The sequence below is a fragment of the Protopterus annectens genome, chromosome 1.part1 (genome assembly GCF_019279795.1).
Source record: "Protopterus annectens isolate FY-2018-M chromosome 1.part1, PAN1.0, whole genome shotgun sequence".
NCBI classification, from domain to species: domain Eukaryota; kingdom Metazoa; phylum Chordata; order Ceratodontiformes; family Protopteridae; genus Protopterus; species Protopterus annectens.
In genome coordinates, this window is record NC_056726.1 from 118484174 (window position 1) to 118511011 (window position 26838).

Consider the following 26838-nt stretch of genomic DNA (forward strand, 5'->3'; position numbering starts at 1 on the left):
AATACAATCATCAGCAAACATTTGGATTTTTGATGTTTCATTAAGATTTAGTCTATAACCTTGTATATTATTGTTATCCCTTATTAAGTTAGCCTAAGGTTCCACAATTAATGTGAATAAAACTGGAGATAAAGGGCAACCTTGCCTAGTTCATTTTACAATGGGTATGTTCTGGGATATATTTGTATCTATTTTATGTAGGCTTGACGTTCATTATATAATTGAGTTGCAAGATTAATAAAGCTATTAGAAAAGTTTAAGTCCTTCAGTAAGATAAAAAAGATAGTCCCAATTAACTGAGTCGAAGGCACAGTTAATATCTAAACTAACAAGAGTCAAATTATTCTTTAAGGCTTTTACTGATTCAATTAAAGTCATTGTTCTTTTGATGTTGTCATAAGAAGTTCTATTACTTATAAAACCTGCTTGATCCATATTTACCAGGGATGGTAACATTTTTTTGAGTCTATCAGCATAAATAGACATGAACATTTTGTAGTCTATGTTTAATAATGAGATGGGCCTATATGAAGCACATTTTACAGGATTTTTATCAGACTTTAGTATGGGAGAAATAAATGTGTACGTCCAAGAGGGGGGTATAATGTTATTATTTTGAGCTATATTGAATACTGTGTGTTTCAGAGTTAATGCTTTGGCAGGCAAAACCTTGTAAATTTCAGAAATGATACCATCATTACCAGAAGCTTTATTTTGCTTAAGTTTAGTGATTTGATATTTTACTTCTTTAAAAGATGTTTGTTTATCTATTAATTTTATTTGTGTTTCTGATAGTCTGTTCTTTATATTATTTCTTATAAAAGATTGAATATCTTTTGTACTATTAATCAAATTATTGGGTTAGTTTAATTTTAAAAAAAAATTCTCTAAACTCACTTCATATATTTGGTAAATCAGATACCATTTTTTGTTGGAGAATAGATTTCTTTAATATGGTTAAGTTTATTTAATCTTTTAGTCTTGTTAGCTAGTATATTCATAGATTTAGGATTTATAGAAAAAGTTATCCGTTTATATTTGTCATGACTTTGTGGCTTAAAATGTCCATATATTTATTGTTTAAAGTATTTATTTCATTCATTTTATCTTTCTGACACTTCTATATTTTGAGGAACAATTGCTAGCCCTTCACACGTTACCTCCCAAAATGATTAAATGAAAGCACTGATACTGGTGAATTTAAAACAATAGTCAGTCCTTTATTAGCAATGTGTTTACAAACAGAGTTTTCTCTAGACCTATGACAAAGTCATAAATGTTCTGTTTGAACCACTTTTTCATATCCTTTCTGTTTTGCACAAATAAGAGGCAATACACCAACATCTTACAATGTAAACTGACCTGATGGTATTTCAAATAAGAAAACAATCAAAAGTTGCTACTTCTATGTGCAATATACTAACACCATTAGCCGTCACCCCATTAAAAAGTACCCTTAATAGTGCTACTTTTTCTGTCTGTGTCACAAATTAAGATATTCTTCATGATAATATTCCATCTGTAAGTAGTGTGTGGTATATTACCTAAAACTATTTGCATTTTATCATTTAAAAATGAAGTATTTTAATATTTGTTAAGGATTTTCATACCAATCTATGGTCCCCTGGTATATTTTACAACAAATCTAATCATAGTATGTCAGTTCCCAGTTCTATTAGGTGTATTGCTAATATTTCCAGTCATTGAACATGCTTATCATTTACTTTCTACTTCCTCAAATGTCTTATTTAACATACTTTTAAAGATCTCTCAAATACATTTACAACATCTGAATAAAATGTATCTAATTTTCTGGTTTTCTAAATGACTCAGGTTGTTCTTTTGGGTCTATATCATATGTTCGAAATTTGAAAACTTTGAACATTAAATAATCTAATTTAAATGTTCGAAGTTTCAAACATCGAACTTATGATTAAAAAAAAAAAAGAAAGGGAACTTACCTGACTGTTGTAAGAAGGGGGGCAAGCCCCTCTGCACCCCCACCCCCACTCTTTAAATATATCAACTCCGAGACCACACTATAACGCAGTAAAGGGAAGATTTCCCTTACTGCACTGTAGTGCAGTCTCACAGTTGGTATATTTAAAGAGCAGGGGGTGTGGGGAGTGCAGCCCCCCACATGGGAGGTGCATGGGGGCTTGCCCCCTGCCTACAACAGTTAGTTTTGGGTTTGGGGTTATATTCTTTTAATCATATGTTCGATGTTAGACACTTTTTTAGCATATTAACCTTAAGGTATTGAGGATGACTACAGTTAAACTAATTATCTAGAAAAACAAGCTAAATGCCAGCAATTTTCATAGTATCTAAAAAAGAAATAATTGTATAACTCTTTTGAATGGTAATTTTTAACTTTCAGCTCCACTTTCATAAAGATAAAAGTCATCAAAAAGGCTCTCATTGCAATGCCAAATAATCAAAATGTTATCAGTGAAGTACTTGCAGAGAACTACATGAGAAAAATTATGTTTTAAAAGAAACTCTTCCTCCCAATATAGCATATGTAAGGGTCATAGTAACCCCATCTCTGTGTGATTATAAGTTATTACTGGATAAGAAAATATGTATAACAGCAGAGTCTATTAAACTAACTACACATTGTATTCTACCATAGTAACTTCTGTCACTTTGTTGTTATAATATATTATTGAATAAGAATAAGTTGTGCGTAAAAACAAAATCTTTTAGAATAACAATGCCTTTCATTTTGTCGTGTAAACACTTGGAAAATTAACATAACCAACTTTCTAAAACTGCCACACTTCTAAAATAATCAATGTTAATATATAAAGTAGTGATATATATCCAGTTAAAATTCAAATTTAATAACTTGTCCATTTAAAAACAATTCTTACAGTATAACAATGACTTATTTCTTGAACTTTGGCAATAGATTGAAATACAATATTTCAAAAGTCTCTGAATCAGGATTTAGTTTATGTCTCTATCTATCTATCTATCTATCTATCTATCTATCTATCTATCTATCTGTCTATTTATCTATCTGTTTATCTGTCTATCTCTGTGGGATTAATTAATTTAGTCAACAAAGCAAAAATGTTGAAGGCAAACATCAACCACAAAAGATCGACATTGCAAATGTCGACAGTCAACTGTACATAAATGAAGAAAATTCTCACTGAATGCAAAAAAAAAAAGAACAAATGGCATCATTCTTTGAATGGACCTCCCCCACACCTCCTGCTAATTGTATATACCAACTCTGAGACTGCATAATCCATAGGGAAAGGGAATATTCCCACAGCCGGTGATTGTCAATCTAGTACATTAGTCAACCATCTGCATATGTCAACCAGCTGTGTTTGTTGTGTCAGCCAAATATAGGAGTCTGATATACAGATATATATATATATATATATATATATATATATATATATATATATATATATATCTCAGTGCATTATCTAATACTGCTACATCACCATCCTTAACAGTTTCATTCTTTAATTTTTAGTTTTTGGGGTTTCTAGTACCATGACGAGAATGGACCCCATTCCTACGTATGATTAAAGTTCATGAAATTAGTATTGGTTCAATCTTTGATGCTCTTTGTAGCCAGAACTGACTCCTTCTGTAATTCGTATGGAGTTACATGCATCAGTAGCAAACATGAATATAAATTATTTTTTATCAGATTCATTGCTCCTACTGCTATTGGAACTGTCTGGCTATCCTTCTTTCACATTGCCCTTTCTTCTGCCTGCAAATCCTGTTATTTTATGACATTGTGTCTCTCTGTACGTAAGACACTGTAATCACTGGATGCACTTTTTCCTATGTTCATGGACTATTATATCTGGTTGTGTCACATCAATTTTCTGAACTGTTGGCAATGGGTGATCCCATGTGATATAAATTTCATCATTCTCTATAATGCTTTGTGGTTCATGTTTCCAATACTTCTAGCTACTTCAGTATTGTAATGTTTGCATAATCCCCAATGCAACAGTCTTGCCACATTATTATGCCTTTCAGCATACAGACCCTCTGCAATTAGTGTATCACACCCATGAACAAGATGTGTGAATGTTTCCAGTTCTGTTTTACAGAACCTGCATTTCTCTGTTTCTCCCACATGATCAATGTATGTAGTCCACTATCCCGGGCTGTCAATACTAACCTTTCATCTTGTGGTTTAAATTCACCTCCCCTTAATCATTCCTGAATCAGATCCTGATCAACTTGATTGTTTTCCAGTACTTAAAACTATGAGTTATTGTAGGATAGCTTGCAGGTTCACTCTTAAGAGAACTTTCATTTTTTTTTGTTGTTAACTAAGTTGATGTTTGTTCAGGATGTGCATGTAAGTAGTTCTTACTCAAGGATAAATCTTTATGTAAAGATGTTAATACTTTTAGCCAAACGTTAGGTACTTCATCAGGACTTGGGGTTTTCCACTTAGGAGCATTTCTTAATTTTTGCTTCAATTTCTCTGGCGATTACTTTATCCCATTTCATATCATGTGCATTTGAATTTCTTACTGTTCCTTTAACATCCATTCAGCATCTTTGTTATGTTCCACAGGGTCTTTATGGATATTTCTCCTAAATGCGTTTATGTCTTCTTTTTGGAGGTGTTTCTATTCCTTTTGCTTTGTTCCCAATTCTCTATAAAACTTTTCCTTTGTATTTATCTGCATATCTTCCAAGTTTTTTTACCTCTGCTGATATCTTTAGTTTATTTACAATAGTGTACAATAGATCCTGGTCTGTTCTGAAACTGTACGTTGCTTTTATCATGTCTAAGTATTTTTGTTGATCTGTTCCCTCTTCTATGCTTGTTTAACAATGACACTTTTTGTCTTAATTGCTTGACAGTTTTCTCTGTTCTGTACTTCCATGTTGGTATTTGATTTCTTCCCTTCCTTTCCCTTATTGCTCTGCATTTTTGTGGTAAGAATTTATCTGTTATTAATTTAGCTGCACAGCAATATATCCCCTGTAGCTCTGTTATATCACTTGAATTTCTAATAGCCTTGATCTGTTTTATTAGATATCTAACACTTTGGGTCTTTACTTTCTGTAATAGATGTCTTTCATCGATCTTAATATGTCTATCCATCTCTATTAAATCGAGCAAGTCTTCCCTTAGATCATTTTCTTCTAAAATGTGAGCACATTCTTTGCTGTCTGTTTCATGCAGGCATTCTATAGAAAGTTTCAGAACATCTTCCTTTGAAATACTCTCTTTGTATCCTGTTTCATCCATTCCTCTTTCATATGAGAATTCACTAGCTTATCACTCCACAACATTGACCGTGTCAGAGTTGCCCTGTTTCCTGCTCCATCCCTTGAATTTTAACTCCAACTGAACTTTTGTACTGGTTTCCTACTGAAGGATCCAGAACATCTTAATGTGGCAAGGATCAAATGCTTCTAGTTCCAACTGTCTCTCCTTAATCTGGGGATTCATTGTTCCATCATGCTGTGACATTACCTGAATTGGATTTCCTATACTAAATCCTTCTCTTCACAAGTAATCCATAACTTCAGTTTCTATTTCTTTCTGTAACTAATCCTCCTTTCTGTTTCCCCCTTTGTTTTCTTTTTATGTGAAGACTGAAATTATTAATTAGATAGTAGAAGGCTTCTTTTTATCATATGACAAATTATTGTAGCATTTGTTCTTGATAGAATATGTCTCTAATATATTTTTCACAAAATGTTAACAAGAAAACATGCTCATTGCTTTTAGGCATATAAGATGGCAGTCTCCTAAGGAAGTGGTTGTCATGCACACTTTGATATCAAACTTTAATCTTAAATTTGTATTTCTAGTGAACAAATACATGTTAAAATGATATCATACAAATGAATCCTTTTGCTAGGGCAAAAGTTAAAACCTTTGTTGAGAATGAATAGCTCAATGTCTAACAAGATGCAAGGCAAACTGTTAAGTCCAATACTAGTGTTTGTTAACCATCAACACTCTGTGCTTTTAGTGTAAGTATCATTGATCTCACTTATCTAGCCACTGCTTATCCTTACTGAGGTGTGTCGTCCCAACTTCTATGTGAAAATGAGTAAACGTGTCATTGTCTGTCTTTGTTGTGGTCTCATTTTTGCTTTCTTTTCATGTAAAAACTTTATCATTTTCACAATATTTAACATCCATTTGACATTTATTAAACTTGTTTCTTTCATCTCATCATCAAACAGTTTGATAAACATACCATTTCTTTTAAAGCATTTATATTCACTTAACATTTTATATTTCTCTAAGTTGTCTTCCATTGCATAAGTCTTAATGTTAGTGTCTTCTTCTACCACCTCTGCATCTTCCAATATCAAGTATGTTAAATTCAGACAACTAGGGAGCTAAAAGAAGTGTTTGTACTGAATTTATACAGTCTAAAACCTCTATCGACCATCTTTCGCTGGAGATATGCAGCAAACATACATCATTGCCAGTATAGGCTTCTAGAATGTATTGTAGCTTTTCCAGTGCCCAAACTATAGCATGACTGCTGTTAGTGAATGAGTCACTTGACTGTCCTTGGAACACAGTCATCCAGTAATTAGAAGAAAAAAAGTTCCTTATTCACATTTTTGAAGAAGTAATGAGCCATCTATCACAACCTGAGGCCAGAACTTAAAAATAAGCACCAGCAAACAACACTTCAGACAGTGTGGTTATTACATAAAAAATCCAAAACATCATTTATTCACAATGATAGCCAAGTGAAATTTTGTAACACTTGAGACAACTGAAATGGATAGACAAATATTGTTGGTATTTTTATGTTGTATTAATAATGGTCAGGGTACACTTTGTATATACTTTCTACGACATGCTTTGGAATGGTAACAAGATGAGTGCTTTAAAGTCATTAAATACTTAGGTAAATGTAACAACATATGTTTAAACCAATAGTCACAGTGCTGAATTAATATGATGTTATGATTTATATTTAAGTACTGGAATAATATTGAATAATTAATTTAAATGGGTGAGATGTGCATTTATGATATTCTACCACTTAAATTTATAGTGGAAAAATTTACTGATCATATCACATCCATGAATGTTTAGATTAACAGTAGTAAAAGCAATGAATTTTAAACAATAATCTGTCCTTTTATTAATTATCTGTTTAGTCACAGCATTTTTTGCACACTTATGCCAGATGCCATAAAAGTGCTCTTTAATCCACTGTCTTAATCTATTTCCAGTTTTGACCATGTAATAGGAACCAAAGCAGATTCTCACAATATAAGTTAATATGCTGTTAACTGAAATCTTACACATAGTAAGTAACAAGGTACTTTTAGTGGTTACCTTTTTCTACAATGTACTGATACCACTTGAAGTTACCATGTTTTAATGTACCCTTAATGATGTAATTTTAATGGCTCTACCACAAATGAACATATCCTTGTTACAAAACTGTTGTAGAATAGTCACGATATTAATGGATTTACTCTTCATGTGTCCATTTGAATACTGACATTGACTATATCCACATGAAACTGTGTTTTTTGTGTTGCAAAATAGAAAGCAGTATTGCTTAGTAGTGAATTTTCTAAGTTTTTCAGTCTGCTGTTTATAAGTTTCAGGTTTTGCTGCCATTCTGAGGCAGCCAGTAGGCCATTTATTAGTGAGGCAAGCAGGTATGAGGCCATTTATTAGTGAGGCAGGCAGGTAGGAGGCCATTTATTAGTGAGGCAAGTAGGTATGAGGCCATTTATTAGTGAGGCAGGCAGGTATGAGGCCATTATTAGTGAGGCAGGCAGGTATGAGGCCATTTATTAGTGAGGCAGGCAGATACGAACTATATTATGGGAGTGAGTTCAAGCAAGAAACATCAGTGTGCTACTTGCATGAAGACATGCAAGCACAACTTTATTACTTACTAGCAGTATGGAAGAGAATAAATTCTGGATTCTTGTGGTGCATTGACACTATTATTTATGGCACACCCATTTGTTTGCAAACCAGAAGGTTTTGCCATTTTCAATAAATACTTATGATTCACCCCCTTCTTGGGTTACTAAATATACTGTAACTAAAAGGTGGCACTCAGTCATATTTATTAAAAAGAAGTGTATGAGCTTCCAAGAGAATAAGATAAATGTTTTAATTCCAAATTCTCTCACTTACATTAAATGATATAACGTCATCTTATAAATGTTCTAATTATTGATTTCACTGTTCTCCTTTCACTGTGGTTGCATGATCTCTGAATTAGTAAATATAATAGCAAGGTATGAAATGCAAAGCATATCCCTGACATAGATATGGTGCAGGGAAACTTGCCCTACAATTTCTTTTCTTGGTTTTAATATTTTTTCTGAACTCCTACACTTCAACTATCACTCAGTAAATTAGATCACGTATGCCCCAAATGCAGGGCTTACCAGCAAATTCTTAGATTTACTGAACAAAACTCCCTGAATTAGATAGCTAACATACCCACTGAAGGATGTGATATTCTCAATTTATTTCTTACAAATATTGCCTCTCCATGCGGTAACTCCTTCCCTGATTATGTTACACCATAAACTAATGACTTTCACCTTTAAAATCTCCAAAGCCTCTGCATCTAATGCCTATAAATTTAAGGCTTTTACACATATCAACTCATGAAATTTCATGATGATGTTTCAAAATTCACTTACAGGAGCATCAGCTCTGACAGTCCCAACTAGAACAAAATGTCATGATAAATTCAATTGCCTGGTGTCCAACAACATAAATAAATTTTTTAATAAAAGAAAAACAATCCTTAAATTATACAGCAGATCCAATAGCCCTCATATCAAAGACTGTATAAAAAAATATTGTTAAACACTTGAAAAATACTATTGGGTCTACTAAAGTAACTCATGAATGTATGTTAGCATATGAAGCTAATGACAATTAGAAATTCTTCTTTAAATTACGATACTAAATTAAGAAACTAAGAAATAACACCCAACATTCCACTTCACTTATTCAAAATGGCACCACCTATGCAAACCCAGCAGACGTTGGTAATATACTAGCAAACAAATTCAGTGCTAATTGTACCCCAGATACCTCTTTCCAAAGAATGCATATCACTAAATCCCTTAAAGTGTTTCCTCCTCATTAACTTTAAGTAGAAGAGTCAGCTTTGTGGGAGTATGATGTAGGTTATGTCAAATAGGCCCTGATTAGTTAGGAGTTCAAACAGGTTGTCACAGGTGTAACCAGACACAGAATGCAAAATGTTTGTGAATATGGGACCACAAGACATGATAAACAACAAAACATGAGGAAAGTATGTTTCTATTTAAAGAGCTGAAACATTATTATAAGGCAACCTGAACTATGTCTGTTGTAAGCTACTTGTCCTGCAGGAAGAGCTTTCTGTTACATAATTTATTTTATTATGTTGATGTAGGCTCAGAAATCTCACAGAGAAAGTTCGAAAAATCAAGGAAGAGACCATTGATCCAGCAATTGAGGAAATCTCCAGCCGGATTCTGATTGATGTGGATAACGTTATCGTAGAGCCAATGGTAATTACCTCCAAAGATAAAAAGGCTACTTTTCATGGATTTTAACATAAATTAGCCTGTACTATTACATGTATTCTAATCTACTTTTTAGCAAGTCTAGAAAGGACTGGGGTTCAAAATGATGGTACATCTATTCGTTTGAAGCAAATATACATGCACAAGCTGCAGCTTGACACAACGATATATACTGTGGGTATACATTTTTAATTCTTGCTGAGGGTCTTGCTTTATCTGTACTGGCTGAACTCTTTCTTGGAAAATGAGCTCTCAGAAGAATAATAGGTGAATCACTTGTGTTGACATGTTGCTTAGCTGTCTACATCAAAAATTAGGAGCAAAACTTAAAATAGTTTATTGCGAATACCAAACATGAACTGTTTTGACATGTTGCACAATTCTCTTTCAACTTCTTGCATTAAGATGCAAATTCCCAACAGAAATAAGGAAGAGCACATTTAAGACAATATGGATGAAATGTACAAGACAGATTGATAGATGTCATAAAAAGGGAAAGTATGAAGAGGTCAAAGGTCAGTACTATAAAGGCCCATGTTGTTGTAAAAAAAAAGAGGAACTAATTGGTAGGACAGAAGTTATATAGATAACTACCATTCATTAATGTATCTAAAATTTACCAAAAAAGTATAAAGTAACATATTTCCATATCCACAGATCCAACTTGAATAAAGATATATTTTCAGAAGTTAACAACACGCGGTGGTGGTGCTGCGGTAGCATTGTCGCCTTACAGTAAGATGCTGTCTGGTTCAATTCACAGCTAGAGCGTCTTCTTGCGTGGAGACATGCGTGAATGGGCGTACCTTCATTGAAGGTTGTGTGTCAGGGCTGGTAACTTGGCATGTAAAAATCTACTACCAATCACTAGCGGACCGGAGTTCCGCTGTGGTGACCCCTAACCGGGAAAAAGCTGAAAGACACAAACAAACTATATAAAATACAAATCTAGCCAGCTTCAGTGTCATAGAGGAATGTCACCCAGGTCACATGAATTCAAGAAGCACCTTGAGCATTTAATAGAGCTGTCAGGAGAGGGTGTGTCAGAGAGGCCACTGTTGGTTTGTCCATCCTGGTTGGGGAGGGGGATGACTGTGGCACAGCACTTTGCTGACACTTACTGGGAGCACTGGGTATTGCATACATGGACCACACATCTGAGAGCACCCACTGACATGATGCAAATGCACAAAATCAGGGGAATCAGCAAGTGGAGGTATGATCCTGCAGGGGGTATCACTCACCAGAACTCAGGAAGCAACTGAGAGGAAGGAGTGCTTTCCATGGGCTTGGAAGGCCACTCTGCAGGATCAGCAAGCTAGCTACTTCCTGCTACCTTTTTGCCATTGGAGGAAGCTGGGGTTAATGGAGCTACCTAGCCTGGAATAAGTGAGCCATACTGGTCTTGGCAGTCCAGAATGAATGAGTATGGTCCATTTGGGTGCAGATGGAGGTAGAAGAGCCATTGTCAAAGTCCAGCAGAGAAAAACAAACACAGACCTAATCCATCCAATGAAACAGCTTTTAATGCAGAAAATAAAGCCATAAAATAAAAAAAAATCATAACCATTTATTACAGTTGTAAAAATATTACATAAACTAACATCTTGGCAGACATTCAAGGTTAAAGCAAGAATGAAAAAAGTCAGTTCTTATATAATGACTGAGGATAAGAACAACATTCTTTTAACAAATCTTTAATATTGGGACTGAAAAACAGATTTATCTAAAAACCCTGGAAATGGTAATATAAGGACAAAATCTAGAATCCGTCATCATTCTCCTCTTTCACATTTTTTTCTTCATGGTGTTGGGGTTTTATGTCAACTATCACCGGGTCTCATAATGAAATGCCACTTTCCTATATTCTTTGACAGTCATACTTGACTATTACAGGTCTTCACTTACGCAGTACATCCTTCTCTTGGCTGGACATTCATGTCGCCTTTTGTCTTCTTCCTGTCTCTTGCAAGTTTTCTTCACCATATCATCTTCTGCTTTCTGGCACATGTGCCCAATCACTGAATGTGTTCATTCTAAGTTTTTCTGCAACTGGAACTAGTTTGACTTCTGCTGTGATTGGATTTTTTTGTGTCTCACAGAGTACATTCTACCACTCATCTCAAACACTTCATCTTCATTATTTCTAGCTTCCTCAACTGCTTTGCCTTCACTGCCCAGATGTCTGTACCATGCAGATGTAGTGATCACACCACTGTTTTGTACACCTTTCTTTTCAGCTTCTTTGTTATTCTTCTGTCACATACTACCCCTGGAACTTTGATGCTAGCTTTGACCTCATCATTCAGATTCCCTTCTCCTCAACCACCTCCCCAGATACTTAAGTTGTTTACCTATTCCAGTATTTTCCATTCTGTTTCTATGTACAGCTTCTTCTGATTTCGCCTATTTGCTGCCATGGCAACTGTCTTCAGGTCTTCATTTCATTCCATTCTCCTACCATTTGCTGAAATTCCTGTTCAGATTCTACTTGTAATGCCACATCATCTGCATATAGCAGCTTTGTTGATGTTTCCTCTCTGACTTGTTTCTTAATGTAGTCCTTCACCAATATGAACAGCAGTTGAATTGAAACTGAACCCTGATGCATACCCACTCCCATCTGGAACCCCTCTATTGAGCCCAAAAACTGCATCTGTGTCATTGTCTGCACTAATTCTTTCAATGATTTTGGGACTTTAGACCATCAGAAGACTGCTCAAATCAGCTTTCTTGGGACCTTATCATATGCTTTCTCCAGTCTAGGATTTTTTCCTCATCTCCAGCTTCATCCGCACTATATGTCTTACTGATAACATTGGGTTGGTTGTGCTGCATCCTGATCTGAGTCCAAACTTCTCATCTCCTATCTTGCCTTCTGCTACTCTATGCATTTCTTTATCAATCAGCTTTTCCAGCAGTTGTCTAGAATGCCATAAAATATTGCGAGAATAAGCAGTGATATAAAATACAAAAGTGCATAAATATAAGTAAATGTAAATGTGCTGAAATTTTCTGGTTGGGACCGTTTGAATATCTATTGGTTGTTTGCTCTGTAGCTTTCTGGTAATCAAAACAAAAGAAGGCTCACCAAATTTTGTTGTGGCAAACTGGTGTAGAACCAAATTTGCACTGAAGAACCTGTAACTGAGAGCAGTATAACATGACTTGTATGGAAATACTGTGATATTCTATCTTAGTCATGAAGAATAACTTGATAATGCATCTGATATAGCCAGTCAATACTTAGCTGTCTTATCATTGGCTTGTTGCATCTTGGGTGATACTGGAGCAAATTAAATTTGAAAACATGTTTGTGCTATATAATAAACTAGAAAGTAAGTACATCTTATCAGTAGTGAGGTGAGTATAAATAGTTATGAAAGTTTTGACTTTCTAGAGTATCCCATTTTCTGAATCAGACAACAAATTAGATATACAGATCAAATTTTAGGAAATTTTCAGAAGTCAGACAAGTAATGTTATTCACCATAATGTCATTTGATGTAGCAATTTTGAAATAGACAGTCCAGATATAGGTCAAGTTATTTATTTGAGAAGACGACATGTTTACTACTTCTGCTATGATCTAAACTAAATCATTGTAAGTGATCTCCATACATAAATATGCAAAATCCAGTTGCATTATCAATACAGTATGCTAATACTACAGTTATGGTACTCTGCCTGCTTAACCTCCCCTTTTCAACTTTGTTCATCTCACATCTAATTTGCTTTCATTTGGCCATCCTTCATGTCCCTGCCTGTTTAAAACTGTTTGTGTGCACTACATACAAATCCATGTATAGTGTGTTCCATCTGTCCAAATTTTGCTTTGTAGACAAATGGTATATCAGTTACATCTTAAGCTACCTCTAGCTTAAAATATAACCCCCTTCTTTTTTGATTGACACTGTAAGGACTTTATCCCTGCACGATTGCTACTAGGGACTATGCTTTTCAGTCTTCACCATTGTCACAAATATTAATAAATAATTGTGAGATATTTAGCCTTGCACATGTCTAACAAATACACATTGCTACCTTGGGATATGAACAGTACCAGAAATACCCAAATAGGCTTACAAGAGCAGAATTTTAACCACTACAGACTTTTTATAGATTCATAAATCTTCTGTCCGCCCAGTGTCTTAACAATAATAGTTTCACCTCAGCTAACATACCCACTCACTCACCCACAGACACCTACGCCCACATGCGCTCATGCAAACACACACGCGCGCACACACACACACACACACACACACACACACACACACACACACACACACACACACACACACACACACATACCCACTTGCATGCAGTATTTGTGGTCATTTTGCAGATGCTTTTCCTCTGGACACATCAGCTAATCCCCCACTCTACACTTAGCTAGCCAGGCCCCTTTATTTGCTTCTCATTATTTCTTTGCACTGATATGTGACTTCTCTTCCACATTGATTATGCTGTGTATAGCTAATTTCTATGTGCCCTTACCTTACTTTTGCTATATTTTACACTTTGTGATCTATCAGTTCACTACTGCATTCTCTTCTAATTCCTCTTCTTCCCTCCGTACTCTAACCATCCCTTCTTACTGACCCTTATACTGTGCATTGTGTTATTATTACTGTTACAAATCCATTGCTATCTTTATACAATTTATTTGTGTTGATGATACTTCTTGTTAACTTGTCTGCTGTCATTTATATTTGTCTGGGCTGAGACTGAAATAGGACTATTTGGATCAGTGCTCTACCCCAGTTATCAAACTGAATAAATAAGTATACAAGTAAATAAAAAATAAATAAATTGTGATAAGCCACTACTACTGTCACACTTTTAGTCTATGTGTCTTTCCTTTACGTCTTTCACATTTTTAGTTTCACTTTTATGCTAATCTGAAAATGTGTTGTTTTCATCATTGGATAAGTTAGCTCTCATTTATTTCTCCTGGTTTCTTTTTACGTAAATTTTTATTTTATATTTGTTGAATAGGGTAGTCCGACTGGTAGAGTAACCCCTTTTCAGAGGAGGCCCATAAAGACAAAGTTCCACATTACAATACAAAATAAGTAGTAACAGAAACAGAAATAGAAATGAAGCTACATAACATTATGTGAACACAATATACAGGCTATAGTGTAGTAGGCAGCACTAGAAGCACAGCAATGCAAGGTAGTGATATTCACTATGCAGTTATTACACGTTACTAACAAGTAGTAAGGAATTGTGTGGAATTAACACGGAGCCTATGAACATAATGACTCATATCTAGTATGTAACACAAATGCACATACATTCAAACACAAGCACACACAATTAAGTTACTGTATACAAAATGAAATGTAAGCATGGACATACTATAGCAGAGATTCTTCTCCTTGCCTCTCTATCTCTCTCTCTTTTCTCAGTTATCTCAGTGAAATGCAGCCTTAGAATTCAACATTAAACTGGAGTAACTTACTTTAAGCCATTTTGTAATTTGACCTATATTTATGGTAATTCTGAAATAAACCTTCTTCACTATCAAAGTGTGCAACAGAACTTCAGTTTTGTTTTATTGAAAAAATAACTGAAGCATTAATTAAAGAAACAGTGACAAAATATGGCAAAATAAAATGAACCGCGCATTGAATGCTTGTTTAATATTTCAGATTCCTGCAGTTTTTTTAGAGATGATTTCATCATCTTCATCCAGGAATCGGGCAGATCTGGAAAATGTGGTTACTACTGTGAAAAATTCCCTTTCAGAAATCATTACAGCTCTTGGGACAGTGGAGGTAGGTAATGGAACCTTTTTTATCATTTTCTGCAATGGTTCTGAAGCAAAAAGGCTTGATGAGGTGAGAATGGGTATTGAATAAATACTCTATGTGTTTTCGTCACATTTTCTTCATTCATTTTCATGGATTTTTACATTTTCCAAAATAATTTGTTTATTGGGCACCTTATTTTTAATAGATATTCTGCCATTATTCATTGCACTGCTGAAAGTTTAACAATCTATAAACTGATAGTTAGTCTAGCAACATTAGCATATGTTGTATTCTGCAACAGCCGTGTTAAATTAAACAATGTTTTTGTCTCTAACAAAATGGGGCTGCTCAGCAACACAGACAATTTTCCTGAATCGATAAAATTCACAAATATGTTGAATGATGTTTTTAAACTTTGACATACTAAGGCAGATATCCAGGACTCAAGGAAGTCTGGTTAAAAGGAACAAAATATAGAATTGTAAACAAACATACAAACATTATACTAACATCGAAAAAATAGTCAAAGGAATAAAGAAATTACAGAAATAAAAAAAATAAGTAAAATAAAGTGAATAGCAGTAAAAACAACAACAAAGTTTAGTGAGGCCCATTAAGAAAGAAAATATATATACATCTGTAAATTATTACCAAAGTATAGGTGGATGCAAACAAGCACTTACAAGGTATTGTCATTATGAAAGTCACAGATGATTTCACATCTAGAGGACTGTACCCAGTTTGTATGGCAAGTGGAGAAGACAATTGCAACCATGCTTGAGGCAAAGCCACAATGGTGCTGCTTAACATGGAAAGGTTGGGCAACAAGTAACCACAACCTGGGGAGGGGGCGTTTTTTATTTTTTTTATCCTCCTGCATTTACTAACCATCTTACAGCTGTTCTGGCTACCCATTCATTCCATGTTAGAGAGGGAGTTCCAATATCTATTCATTTCTTGTTGAAGAGGGATTTCCAGTATCTATTCACTTTCTAGTGGAGAGAGAGAGATCTAGTACCCATCCATTCCCTGCTGGAGAGATAGTTCCAGTATCAATTCATTCGCTGTTGGAGAAGAAGCTCTAGTACCCATGCACTCCCTGCTAGAGAGGGAGCTCCAGTACCCATTCATTCCCGGCTAGAGCGGGAGCTCCAGTACCCATCCATTGCATTGGTTTTTGTTCCTTAACTTTTCCTTTTTCTTCCCAAGATTTCAACAATTCCAGGACAGGAAGGGAAAATATAAAATCTATTGTAACTGGAATATATATAGAATTTCAGTTTTATTTATTTAGATAGATTCTACAGTGATAGCAAGAAATATTCATTTATGATTACAAAAGTCATGACAGCTGTTGTGGCAGGTAAGTGTACCACAGAGACTGAAAACACAAAGAGTAGGCACTTTTAATCTTATAAAGTGACTACTTAATTTCATTAGAATATGTTAAATTACTAGCATTTTTAGAATATGAGTAAAAATCAGAATGGAGACAGCATAGTGAAAAACTCTCATTGCCAATGTACTAGAAGTAAAATTCCTCATGTCATACTTCAACTGCAGAAAAACATTGGAAGATATGAAACATTTGAAAAAGACTTCTTTTAGGAGATTACACTTTGTGAAATAGGCCTGTTAAAAAATTCTCTCAAATTATTAATTCTGTAATCATTATATGTAGCATATTGAGGGTGAGAATGTGAAGAGCACAAGATTTATTGTAAAGTGTTGTACCGAGTCAGAAACTCTAACATCTGTCCATAAATTATTTTTTTCCAAGTATTTTTCTGCACAGTCTAGGATAGATATAGGATAGATACATACTCCATTGAGGTTTTAAAGTTGTCTGTTTCGGAGAAAGAAAGAGACAGAGAGAGTTTGAGAGCAGACATTGTGGTTAGTGAATATATTATGCTGGAGGATGGTCTGATCTTCTGCCTGTGTTTCAGTCATTCTTTGAGCATACTTGCACAAATCATGGGCAATGCTTTTACCTCTAGACTTATCAACACTGGAAATATATTTTACTTGTACAGATATGACTGTCACACCACGCCATGTAATTGATACTCTCTATTTAACTATAGATGGTCCTACTTCCATCATGAATAACATGACAGAGGTCAGATGTGTTCCTTTCTTATGCATTTTTGTTCATTCATGAGTATCATATTGCAGCTCTGGTACAGTATATATATATATATATATATATATATATATATATATATATATAAAAGATATATATATATATAGATATATATATACATATATAAAAGATATATATATATATATATATATATATATATATATATATATATTATTTTCTTGCTTCCACTGCACATGTGCAGTTCCCTCATCTTTTTAAAGGTTAACACTGGACAAAATGTATGAACCAGTACTGCTTCAGTGCCTCACGTGAAGGTGCTGACGTATCTAGAGATGTTGTTGAAGCATGGTGACAGAGAGGATGCAGAGACTGAAAAGCAGTGTGCATGTGAGGGTCGTTGTGTTACAGGTCTCACACTGAACTACTAAGGAAGAGCTCAATCCTTTCCTACAGTCAAGATCTTTATGAGCTTTAATACTCTGTGTAAAACACACATAAAGAAACTATGATATTTTATTCAGATATGTAAAATCTGCAAGACGTTTTGGAATGTTCAAACATAGAGAGGGACAGTCAGGGTGAATGAATTTTGTAGGATAATAAATAAGAAACTCCTAGCACAGAAAATAAGGGCATATGTATAAATGACAGACAGAGTTTCCTTTTTGCAATTCAGAGATAGAATCAGGTGACTCTCTTGTTTAAAAGTACAATCTTGAAGTGTAGGGCACCTAGACAGGAACTTGTGAGTATCCCAGCAGTCACCTGTGGTCTCTCTCAAAAGAAAATACTGGAACAGACAATAAATAGTTCTTTAATGACAACTGTGTTCCTGGAGCAAATGCTGTGTGTAGAGGAGTGAGACCAGGCATAGCTAGTTGGTGCTTACAATCTCCAATACAAGCTCTAGCTCCATACCCAGCAGTGATGTGACAGTACATGCCCTGAGAACCAGCTTCCATTCTCAGGATCTTGTTTCCTGTAAACTACCTTGCTTGCCAGTTGATTGGCATTCTACCTGATTTTCTTCAAACTTCATTTTATGGATAATAAGCTCAATCAGCAAATCAGTGCAACAAGTTTGGTCTGAACTCAGCTCAGATTTATAGGTCATCCTGCTACAAGGGGCTTACAAAGAAATTCCATCCTTAGGCTTGGCTCCAGTATTGTGCCCTGGAGTTTCTACATCGGGTAACATTCTTGTATTTTAGAAAGAACCATCGCCTGGTGTAATTTTGTGATTACATTTTGTCTAGCCCATACGCTTACATCATTTTTTCCAAAGAAGACCCTCCCAGGAGTATAAAGCTGTAGCCAACACAGTTCTAAAACTCAGTGAGAAATTGAAATGCTGAATAACACCAAGCTCTTTGTTGTCACAACTGATGAGAAAATAAAATTCAGTACTCATATTAATGAATGTGTGAAAAAAACCACCAAAAACTTGGTGCCCTCTAAAGGATTAAACCTTTCCTGGGAGATTCAGCAAGAAAACAGATTGTCACAAGCTATCCATTCCCTTCTATTCTGTACTCAACTCCCATACTAAACAGTCTCCAAGTGACCCAATCCAACCTCCTTAGAATAAAGTTGCAAAATGTGCTGACAAAAAACTAACTGCAGAGAGACAGAGAGACCACAGTATGCAGTGAAACAAATAAACAGGAAAAAGAGAGCAGGAAAGGCAGTTTAAATAACAAAATAGAAAAAACTGGAAAACGTATACACACATTTAACATGGAGATGATAAAACCATTTTATTGGTGCATTATTTTGTGTATTATTGTTTGCTAGTCAGATTCATTCAAGGATCGTTTTCATCCATAACTTGGGACACAGGCAAATGCATAATATTACAACGTTAAAATAACTATGCAGCAAATGTAATAATCAAATCATACATACTCGAACATAGAAGAATATAACGAGCACAGAAGGAAATCAAAGACAGTGAAAACTTGCACAAAGTGTGCATTACTAGCATTACGGAAGGGCACATATAGATAGACAATAAACATCTTGCATCTGGCTGTTACACTGTAGGAAATGTGCTACAATATGTGGATTATGACTAGCATTAATACAGTTGTACACTTAAGGAGAATGGAGTGATAAGCAGAGCATATTAGGTATTCTAATGATTGGATTTCAAACATATGTAACATTTAGAGGTGTAGAAGCAGCAACAACCACTGGATAGTATGGTAGGTGTGTGAGATCCTTTTTGAAAAGGGGGGTGGGAAGAGGTATAAAAAGGGCAAGGAGAGATTAGGAAGTAAAGGGAAGTAAAATCAGGTGTGAGCAACAAATGATTTATCAGATGGGGGTCAGGATGCGCAGGGGTGTAAAAGATGGACATTAAGGCCAAAGGAGGTCATTGGTGGACAGATATATCTCACAAAGCATATGTCCGCTCTGAAACATCTCTGTAAAACACAGCTCACCCCTCTACATATTCAACAGCAACCTGAATCTGTGGATGGGTAATAGAAAGTGTATCCCAGGACTGGCCATGTACTGCTAACAGGCATCAGCACCTCCTAAATTCTGTATTCCACACATGGATCTCCTCAAATTATTTACAGTGTGAACCCAGTTGTTTTCATTAGGGGGTAATATATAATTGTAGACCTTGGGATGGATAAGGCCAATCTCTAACCAAATAGGATAGGTTAATTCTAGCACTAAAAATGTAATTGGTTAGGCTTAAAATGGCCCGCAAGGACAGCTAGCCTCGTACTTACCTATGAACTTATGAACCTACCAACTATTCTTTCTGCACATAATACCAATTTACTAAAACTCCTGAAAATAAAATTCTCATGTTTATTCACCTACCCAAGCATAATGAGTATTACCCTCTAACACTGAATATGTCCCAGTGGTTACCCATCACTGCCAGAGCCACCTCTCTTGTAAATATGCTTACCAGTGCCTCACTTCCCCTGCTTCTTATATGTACTAACTCATAGATTACTACACCACAGAGGTGGGGAAAAACTCCACAGTGCAAACTAACACTTATTATATACACTCAGTCTATAGCAAGTTTAACACTTAGTATATATATTCACAGCAGCCTTAAGACTTAGTGTATATACTCACCCTACAGCAGCCTTAACACTTAGTATATACTCCCCCTACAGCAGCCTTAACACTTAGTATATATACTCACAGCAGCCTTAACACTTAGTGTATATACTCACCCTACATCAGCCTTAACACTTAGTATATATATATATATATATATATACTCACAGCAGCCTTAACACTTAGTGTATATACTCACCCTACAGCAGCCTTAACACTTAGTATATATACTCACAGCAGCCTTAACACTTAGTGTATGTACTCACCCTACAACAGCCTTAACACTTAGTATATATACTCACAGCAACCTTAACACTTAGTGTATATACTCACCCTACAGCAGCCTTAACACTTAGTATATATACTCACAGCAGCCTTAACACTTAGTGTATATACTCACCGTATAGCAGCCTTAACACTTAGTATATATACTCACAGCAGCCTTAACACTTAGTATATATATTCACCCTACAGCAGCCTTAACACTTAGTATATATACTCACAGCAGCCTTAACACTTAGTGTATATATTCATACTACAGCAGCCTTAGCACTTATTATATACTCCCCCTACAGCAGCCTTTAACACTTACTATATATACTCACCCTATTGCAGCCTTAACACTTACTATATATACTCACCCTACAGCAGCCTTAACACTTAGTGTATATATTCATACTACAGCAGCCTTAGCACTTATTATATACTCCCCCTACAGCAGCCTTTAACACTTACTATATATACTCACCCTATTGCAGCCTTAACACTTACTATATATACTCACCCTATTGCAGCCTTAACACTTAGTGTATATATTCATACTACAGCAGCCTTAGCACTTATTATATACTCCCCCTAAAGCAGCCTTTAACACTTACTATATATACTCACCCTATTGCAGCCTTAATACTTAGTATATATACTCACAGCAGCCTTAACACTTAGTATATATACTCACAGCAGCCTTAATACTTAGTATATATACTCATCCTACAGCAGCCTTAACACTTAGTGTATATATTCACACTACAGCAGCCTTAGCACTTATTATATACTCCCCCTACAGCAGCCTTTAACACTTACCATATATACTCACCCTACAGCAGCCTTAACACTTAGTATATATACTCATCCATATTTGTATTTGTTGTTCCCCTGTGTCATCTATTGTAGTTACAGTCCCCAGCTTTTCAACAGCTGGTCAGTTAGATCAGCCAAATGGTCCTTCATTGTCATTGTTCCACCCAAAGGATTTCTTGTGCTTCATGAACTGTGGCTGCAACCCAGAACTGGACTGAGTAACCAACTGCTTAAAAAAAATTAAAAGTGAAATTTGCCATAATGCAATATTTTTAACCTTCACATGATGTCTTATCAGCACTGGAACAGTATTATTGGTCTATCTTCTACCTGAGTAACTGATATAAGCACCAAATTATTCACATGATCACACATTAAATAATTTCTGTTTAAATATTTAGATAAACATGACTATTTATATTTCAACTGTATGTGCCATTATATTTTACTGAGACCTTATACATAAAATCAGTTTATATATCCTTTAAGTGTTGAGTGGTTTTGCATGTATTGCCTAATTTTCTGAATATGTAATATAATGTCCTAATTGTCTCTCATGAAACCGTAGATATTCTCAAAACAATACATGGTCTTGTAACAGCAGTGTATTATGTCAAAAAATCATTAAAGTTTGCAATAGACAGCATCTTACAAACACAGATGAGCTCTTGAGCCCTATCAACAGTCAGGTGATTGTTTTCATAGAGGTCTTTCATACACTACATTTTATATAGTGTGAGATACATCCTGACTGCAGTACTGGGGGTTGTGAACCACAAAAGCAAAGCTGTGCATCTGTCGGGAGCTGCATGGTATGCTACAGACTGAAATGCATCTTACACTGAACAGTGCAACAATGCACAATTTACTATAGTGACATAGTGTGCACCTATGATAGCACAGGCAGCACTCATGGGGACAGGGTTTCTTTCGACAATATGGTATCCCTGTGTACCCTACTTACTACTGGAATGGGATAACTATGCTGGGGGTGTGGAAGAAGAAAAGTATGCAATGGATACACAGTATGGCAGTGTGTTATGCATTCAGCTAGTGCAGTTGGCAGTGGATGGGTATGCATAGAAAAAAAGAAATGGTGCTCATACAGTTTACCCTACTTGTATGAAATACACTTTGCACTTGCAAGACGTGTCAAGGGGAAATGGGGAAAAAAGACATAAACTTTAAGACTCCTCTACATGTATACAGTTGTGTGGACAAGTGCACGTTTATATGCATGATGTCCAAAATCGCTCTAACAACAGGCCATGAGCCATTGCGTCTCAGAACGTGTGCACAAATGCACAGTACACTTCATAAAGCTTCTGAATAATGTTTTGCTCATTTCTCTCTTCTGTATACTACTTCTCATTTCTGTTTCATGTAGACTTCATACTCCATGACTGATGCTGCAAAGTGTGCAATCTTTCAACATTACAAGCAACTATTAAACTGTACCAATGTCAGAATAATTCACTTACACATGCTGATAATATCAGAATAGCAATATCAGAATTTTATGGGTGACAGTATAGCAACTTCCTTTATTTTGCATAGAATATGTGGGTATATAATATGCATGATGTGTGTGTGTGTGTGTGTGTGTGTGTGTGTGTGTGTGTGTGTGTGTGTGTGTGTGTGTGTGTGTGTGAATTTTTGTCAGCCTACTTGTGTTGGATGTATGCCTTATTTAAAGCATGCCTCCACAGTAAGTAATACTACCACTGTACATATAATTAATAGCTGTTTGTGTACCTGTACCTTTATAACTTTGAGATGACTGCTTTAATATACGATATAGCTGTGTTAAAAATGCTTTAGAGCTCTTACTTACATTGTGTAGCTTCTTTTGATATGTCCCACACACCAGCTGCCTGCTTGATATTCAGAAACGTATTAGTGTTGCAGATTTGGTGCACGTCATTGCATTTTTTTCTCACACTAGCTCTCTGCAGAGTGTTTTGTGTCAATGCATTCTGCTCATAATCACACTGAATTATGAGAACAGGGACTAATTGCAAACCATACTTTAAAATGTTAACATGTATTAACACCTACACCAAGTGTACACTTAGTGTACACCATTCTGAGTGGAGAGAACACAAACATAACTCACATCTTTCTCAACCACAGATATTCTCAAAACAATACATGGTTTTGTAACATCAGTGTATTATGTCAAAAATCATTACAGTTTGCAATATATAGCATCTTACAACCTTCTTCATCTTAATTTTAGTTTTCTCACTGATTTTTTTGCAGCTTTAAAATACTAGGTGGATTCATAAATGTTATCACAAAGTGTACATGTACGCTTAGTATAATCTTTATGAGTGACTAGAAAGCACAAAAATGTGGAAGAGATGTTCTTGACTACACGTCGTGTACACTTAGTGTAGGTGTTATTGAATCTTGCCCTGTTGGTTCTCTATATAATATGATCATTTATATGGATTAGATTTATGGGTCAATTTGTTTAGCTTTTTAGTACATCTCATTTTGAAATGCTGATTTTTGGCAATTTTATACTACAAATAATATAAATGTAAGCATTGTTTTTCAGCTTCTCTTCCATTGAACATGCTGTGATTCTGTTGCTGCTTCATAATTTTAGTAACAATGTTTAGAAGCATAAGCTGTATTAATCTTAACACCTGAACATTTATTTATTTATTTTGAGCAGGTATGTGGACAGTGCCACAAGGGTCTTTTTTCAGACACAAACAACATGAAAATTACATGTATCAGGGCAACATGTTGTTAACGCTGTTTAGACTAATACTTCAGAAATTAAATAAAAGCAACAAGAACAATGTACATTTATAAGTAAGGATAATTAATGAGACTAGCAGTGAGGAAGTTTATAAATATGTTTAACAACTTAGTAACTTTCACAGTTCTAAACAGTGCCTAACTCTAACATTACTGGTACAGATCACATCATATGTACTTGTATTGCCTAAAGGAATGTACTTGTGTTTTACTGACAATTTTTTACTGATGATAATGAAAGATCAAAATATAGAAAGCTACAAATATTACATGCAACACAAACTAAGTTGCATCTATATACATTTTTCAAATTTTATAAAAATTGCAACCAATCTCTAATATGAGATGTGAGGTGGGTATATTCATTTCATGAATTAATACAAAATACATTCTTAGATTATGTCACCCTGTTGTTATAGACATCAAGCTTGTTTATAAGCTCTGGGTTTCTAAAGTATTGCCAAATAATCCACTTATGCTGTGCTGATAAGCTCAGAAAAGGGGTAAACATGGCATATCTTTAGCTAGTGGGATTTAATTTTATTGGCCTTAATGTACTAACAAGAACTTAAAAAGTGAAAGTAAAAAGTCATGGGCATTCAGAAGCCTTGTAGCTGAAACAATGGTATGTCCTTAAAGGGTCATTTGCCTATATCCCACGGTCTTCCTTTACAGGAGGTTTAAGGTGTTATACAAAAAAAGATTTTAGCTTGGGTGGCTCTTTCTTGCTGTTTTTACTAAAAGGTTTGTCTGTATGACCTTTTTATCATTTGCTTTGACTCTTTTAGTATATTTATTCCAGAATGTGATATCTTCGCCTTTGTTTCTCTTCAGAAAACTTCTTCATCTCCAAACCAAAGCTACAAGCCATCAGTGAAGTCTGGGACAGGCCTCTCTCATTCCAGACTGCATCAAGCTCTGGTTCGAGCCCAACAAGTGACCAGCTCTGCAGCAGTTAGTGTTAGTGAATTTCCAGAGGAGCTCACCAGCCAGGTCTTAAGTGAGTACATTAATACTTCTTGGTGTATATAAGCTTGTAATCATTTATTAGTGACTATACCTTCACAGTATTTTAGGGGTTATGATAACATTTGGAATAGATAAACATATACTAATGAATTCAGAAAATAAGAAGAGGTATGCACTAGAATTATTTTGCATTTAGTATTTACTTTTGGTGATCAAAAACAAAGACAGTGAGTGGAATTCATAAAAATAAGAAATATACTCCACAGCACAGGCTATGCTTTGTGATCTGCATCTCCCTTGAAGCTCATCTCATAATTTTACATGTCTTAGAAATACATGAATTAAAACTAAACATTGAAAACATGCTATTGGCCTCAGCTATGCATTTCAGAAATCGCAAATTGTAATGCATAATCAGAAATTGCAAATTTTATTGCATAGTGATGCCGCTATTGTATAGTAATATGCAAGCAGTATATTCACCAAGAAGTTATCTAACTAAATAGTAATATTTAAATTCCAATTCAACATGCTGTGGCTGTAGGACTAGCTGATCTTACCTTGAACCTTCTACTTCTCATAATATTTGCCTGTATCCTAACTTGAATTGTTAGGATTTTTTTCTTATTTGTACTAATTACTTTCCTGGAGCTTTTCTCATCGGGTCTCTGCTGCAGAAGGGCTCTTTGGGCCCAATCGGACTAACCTGGTTAGCAAATGCAAAAATAAATGAATAAATAAATATTGGACTGCTCATTGCCTAGGATAACTCTTCCTCCTCCAACCTGCCATTATATAATGTTTAGTTTTCAGGTTCATGCCCCTAATTTCTATTGGGTCTGCAGTGAATATCTATGTCCAGGTGTACCTTCTACCTCCTCCTCCTCTGATGTGTACTATATGGGCACAGTCTGGGCTCCCCATCCTTCTCTACTTTTCATATCTTCCGCACACATTCTGCACAATGGGGCCACCTGATCTTTTACCTATGTGCCAATGGTGTTACCCTGAGATTATGTGGTACACCATGCTTATCAATAATGTAAATGAAGAAATAAGCAAAGGTCCAACCATCCAGCAAACTAAAATGGTTTAATGCGGTAGCATTGTCGCCTCAGAGTTAGACGTTGCCCGTTCGATTCTCAGTTAGAGTGTCTTCTGTGTGGTGACATGCGTGAACGGGTGTTCCTTTGTTGAAGGTTGTGCGTTAGGCCCGGCAAGCCAGCACGTAAAACTCTACTGCCAATCATTAGCAGACCTGAGTTCCGCTGTGGCACAGTATAAAACACACAACGCTTTCAAGTCACAAGACTCTTCATCAGTGTTACAACTAGCATAAAACCTTTCAATATTTAAACTAAATTTAGCTTATCATGTTGACACTGTCGGTCACATGACTAATTAACACATTTAAACAATAAAAATATATATATATATATATATATATATATATATATATATATATATATATATATATATAAAAAGAGCTAAAAACACATCATATGTAAATACTTAAGT

At 35.2% G+C, this 26838-nt stretch overlaps 1 protein-coding gene across 1 annotated transcript in view; it reads left to right on the forward strand.

Moving 5' to 3' along the window:
• The window catches only part of LOC122814238 (dynein axonemal heavy chain 5-like), a 3525594-nt gene that overhangs the window by 862220 nt on the left and 2636536 nt on the right, over positions 1-26838 (forward strand). The window contains exons 23-25 of the mRNA XM_044086840.1: positions 9408-9525; positions 15201-15326; positions 25186-25351. Coding sequence (XP_043942775.1) covers positions 9408-9525; positions 15201-15326; positions 25186-25351 — 410 coding nt within the window. The remainder of the gene's footprint in view (positions 1-9407; positions 9526-15200; positions 15327-25185; positions 25352-26838) is intronic.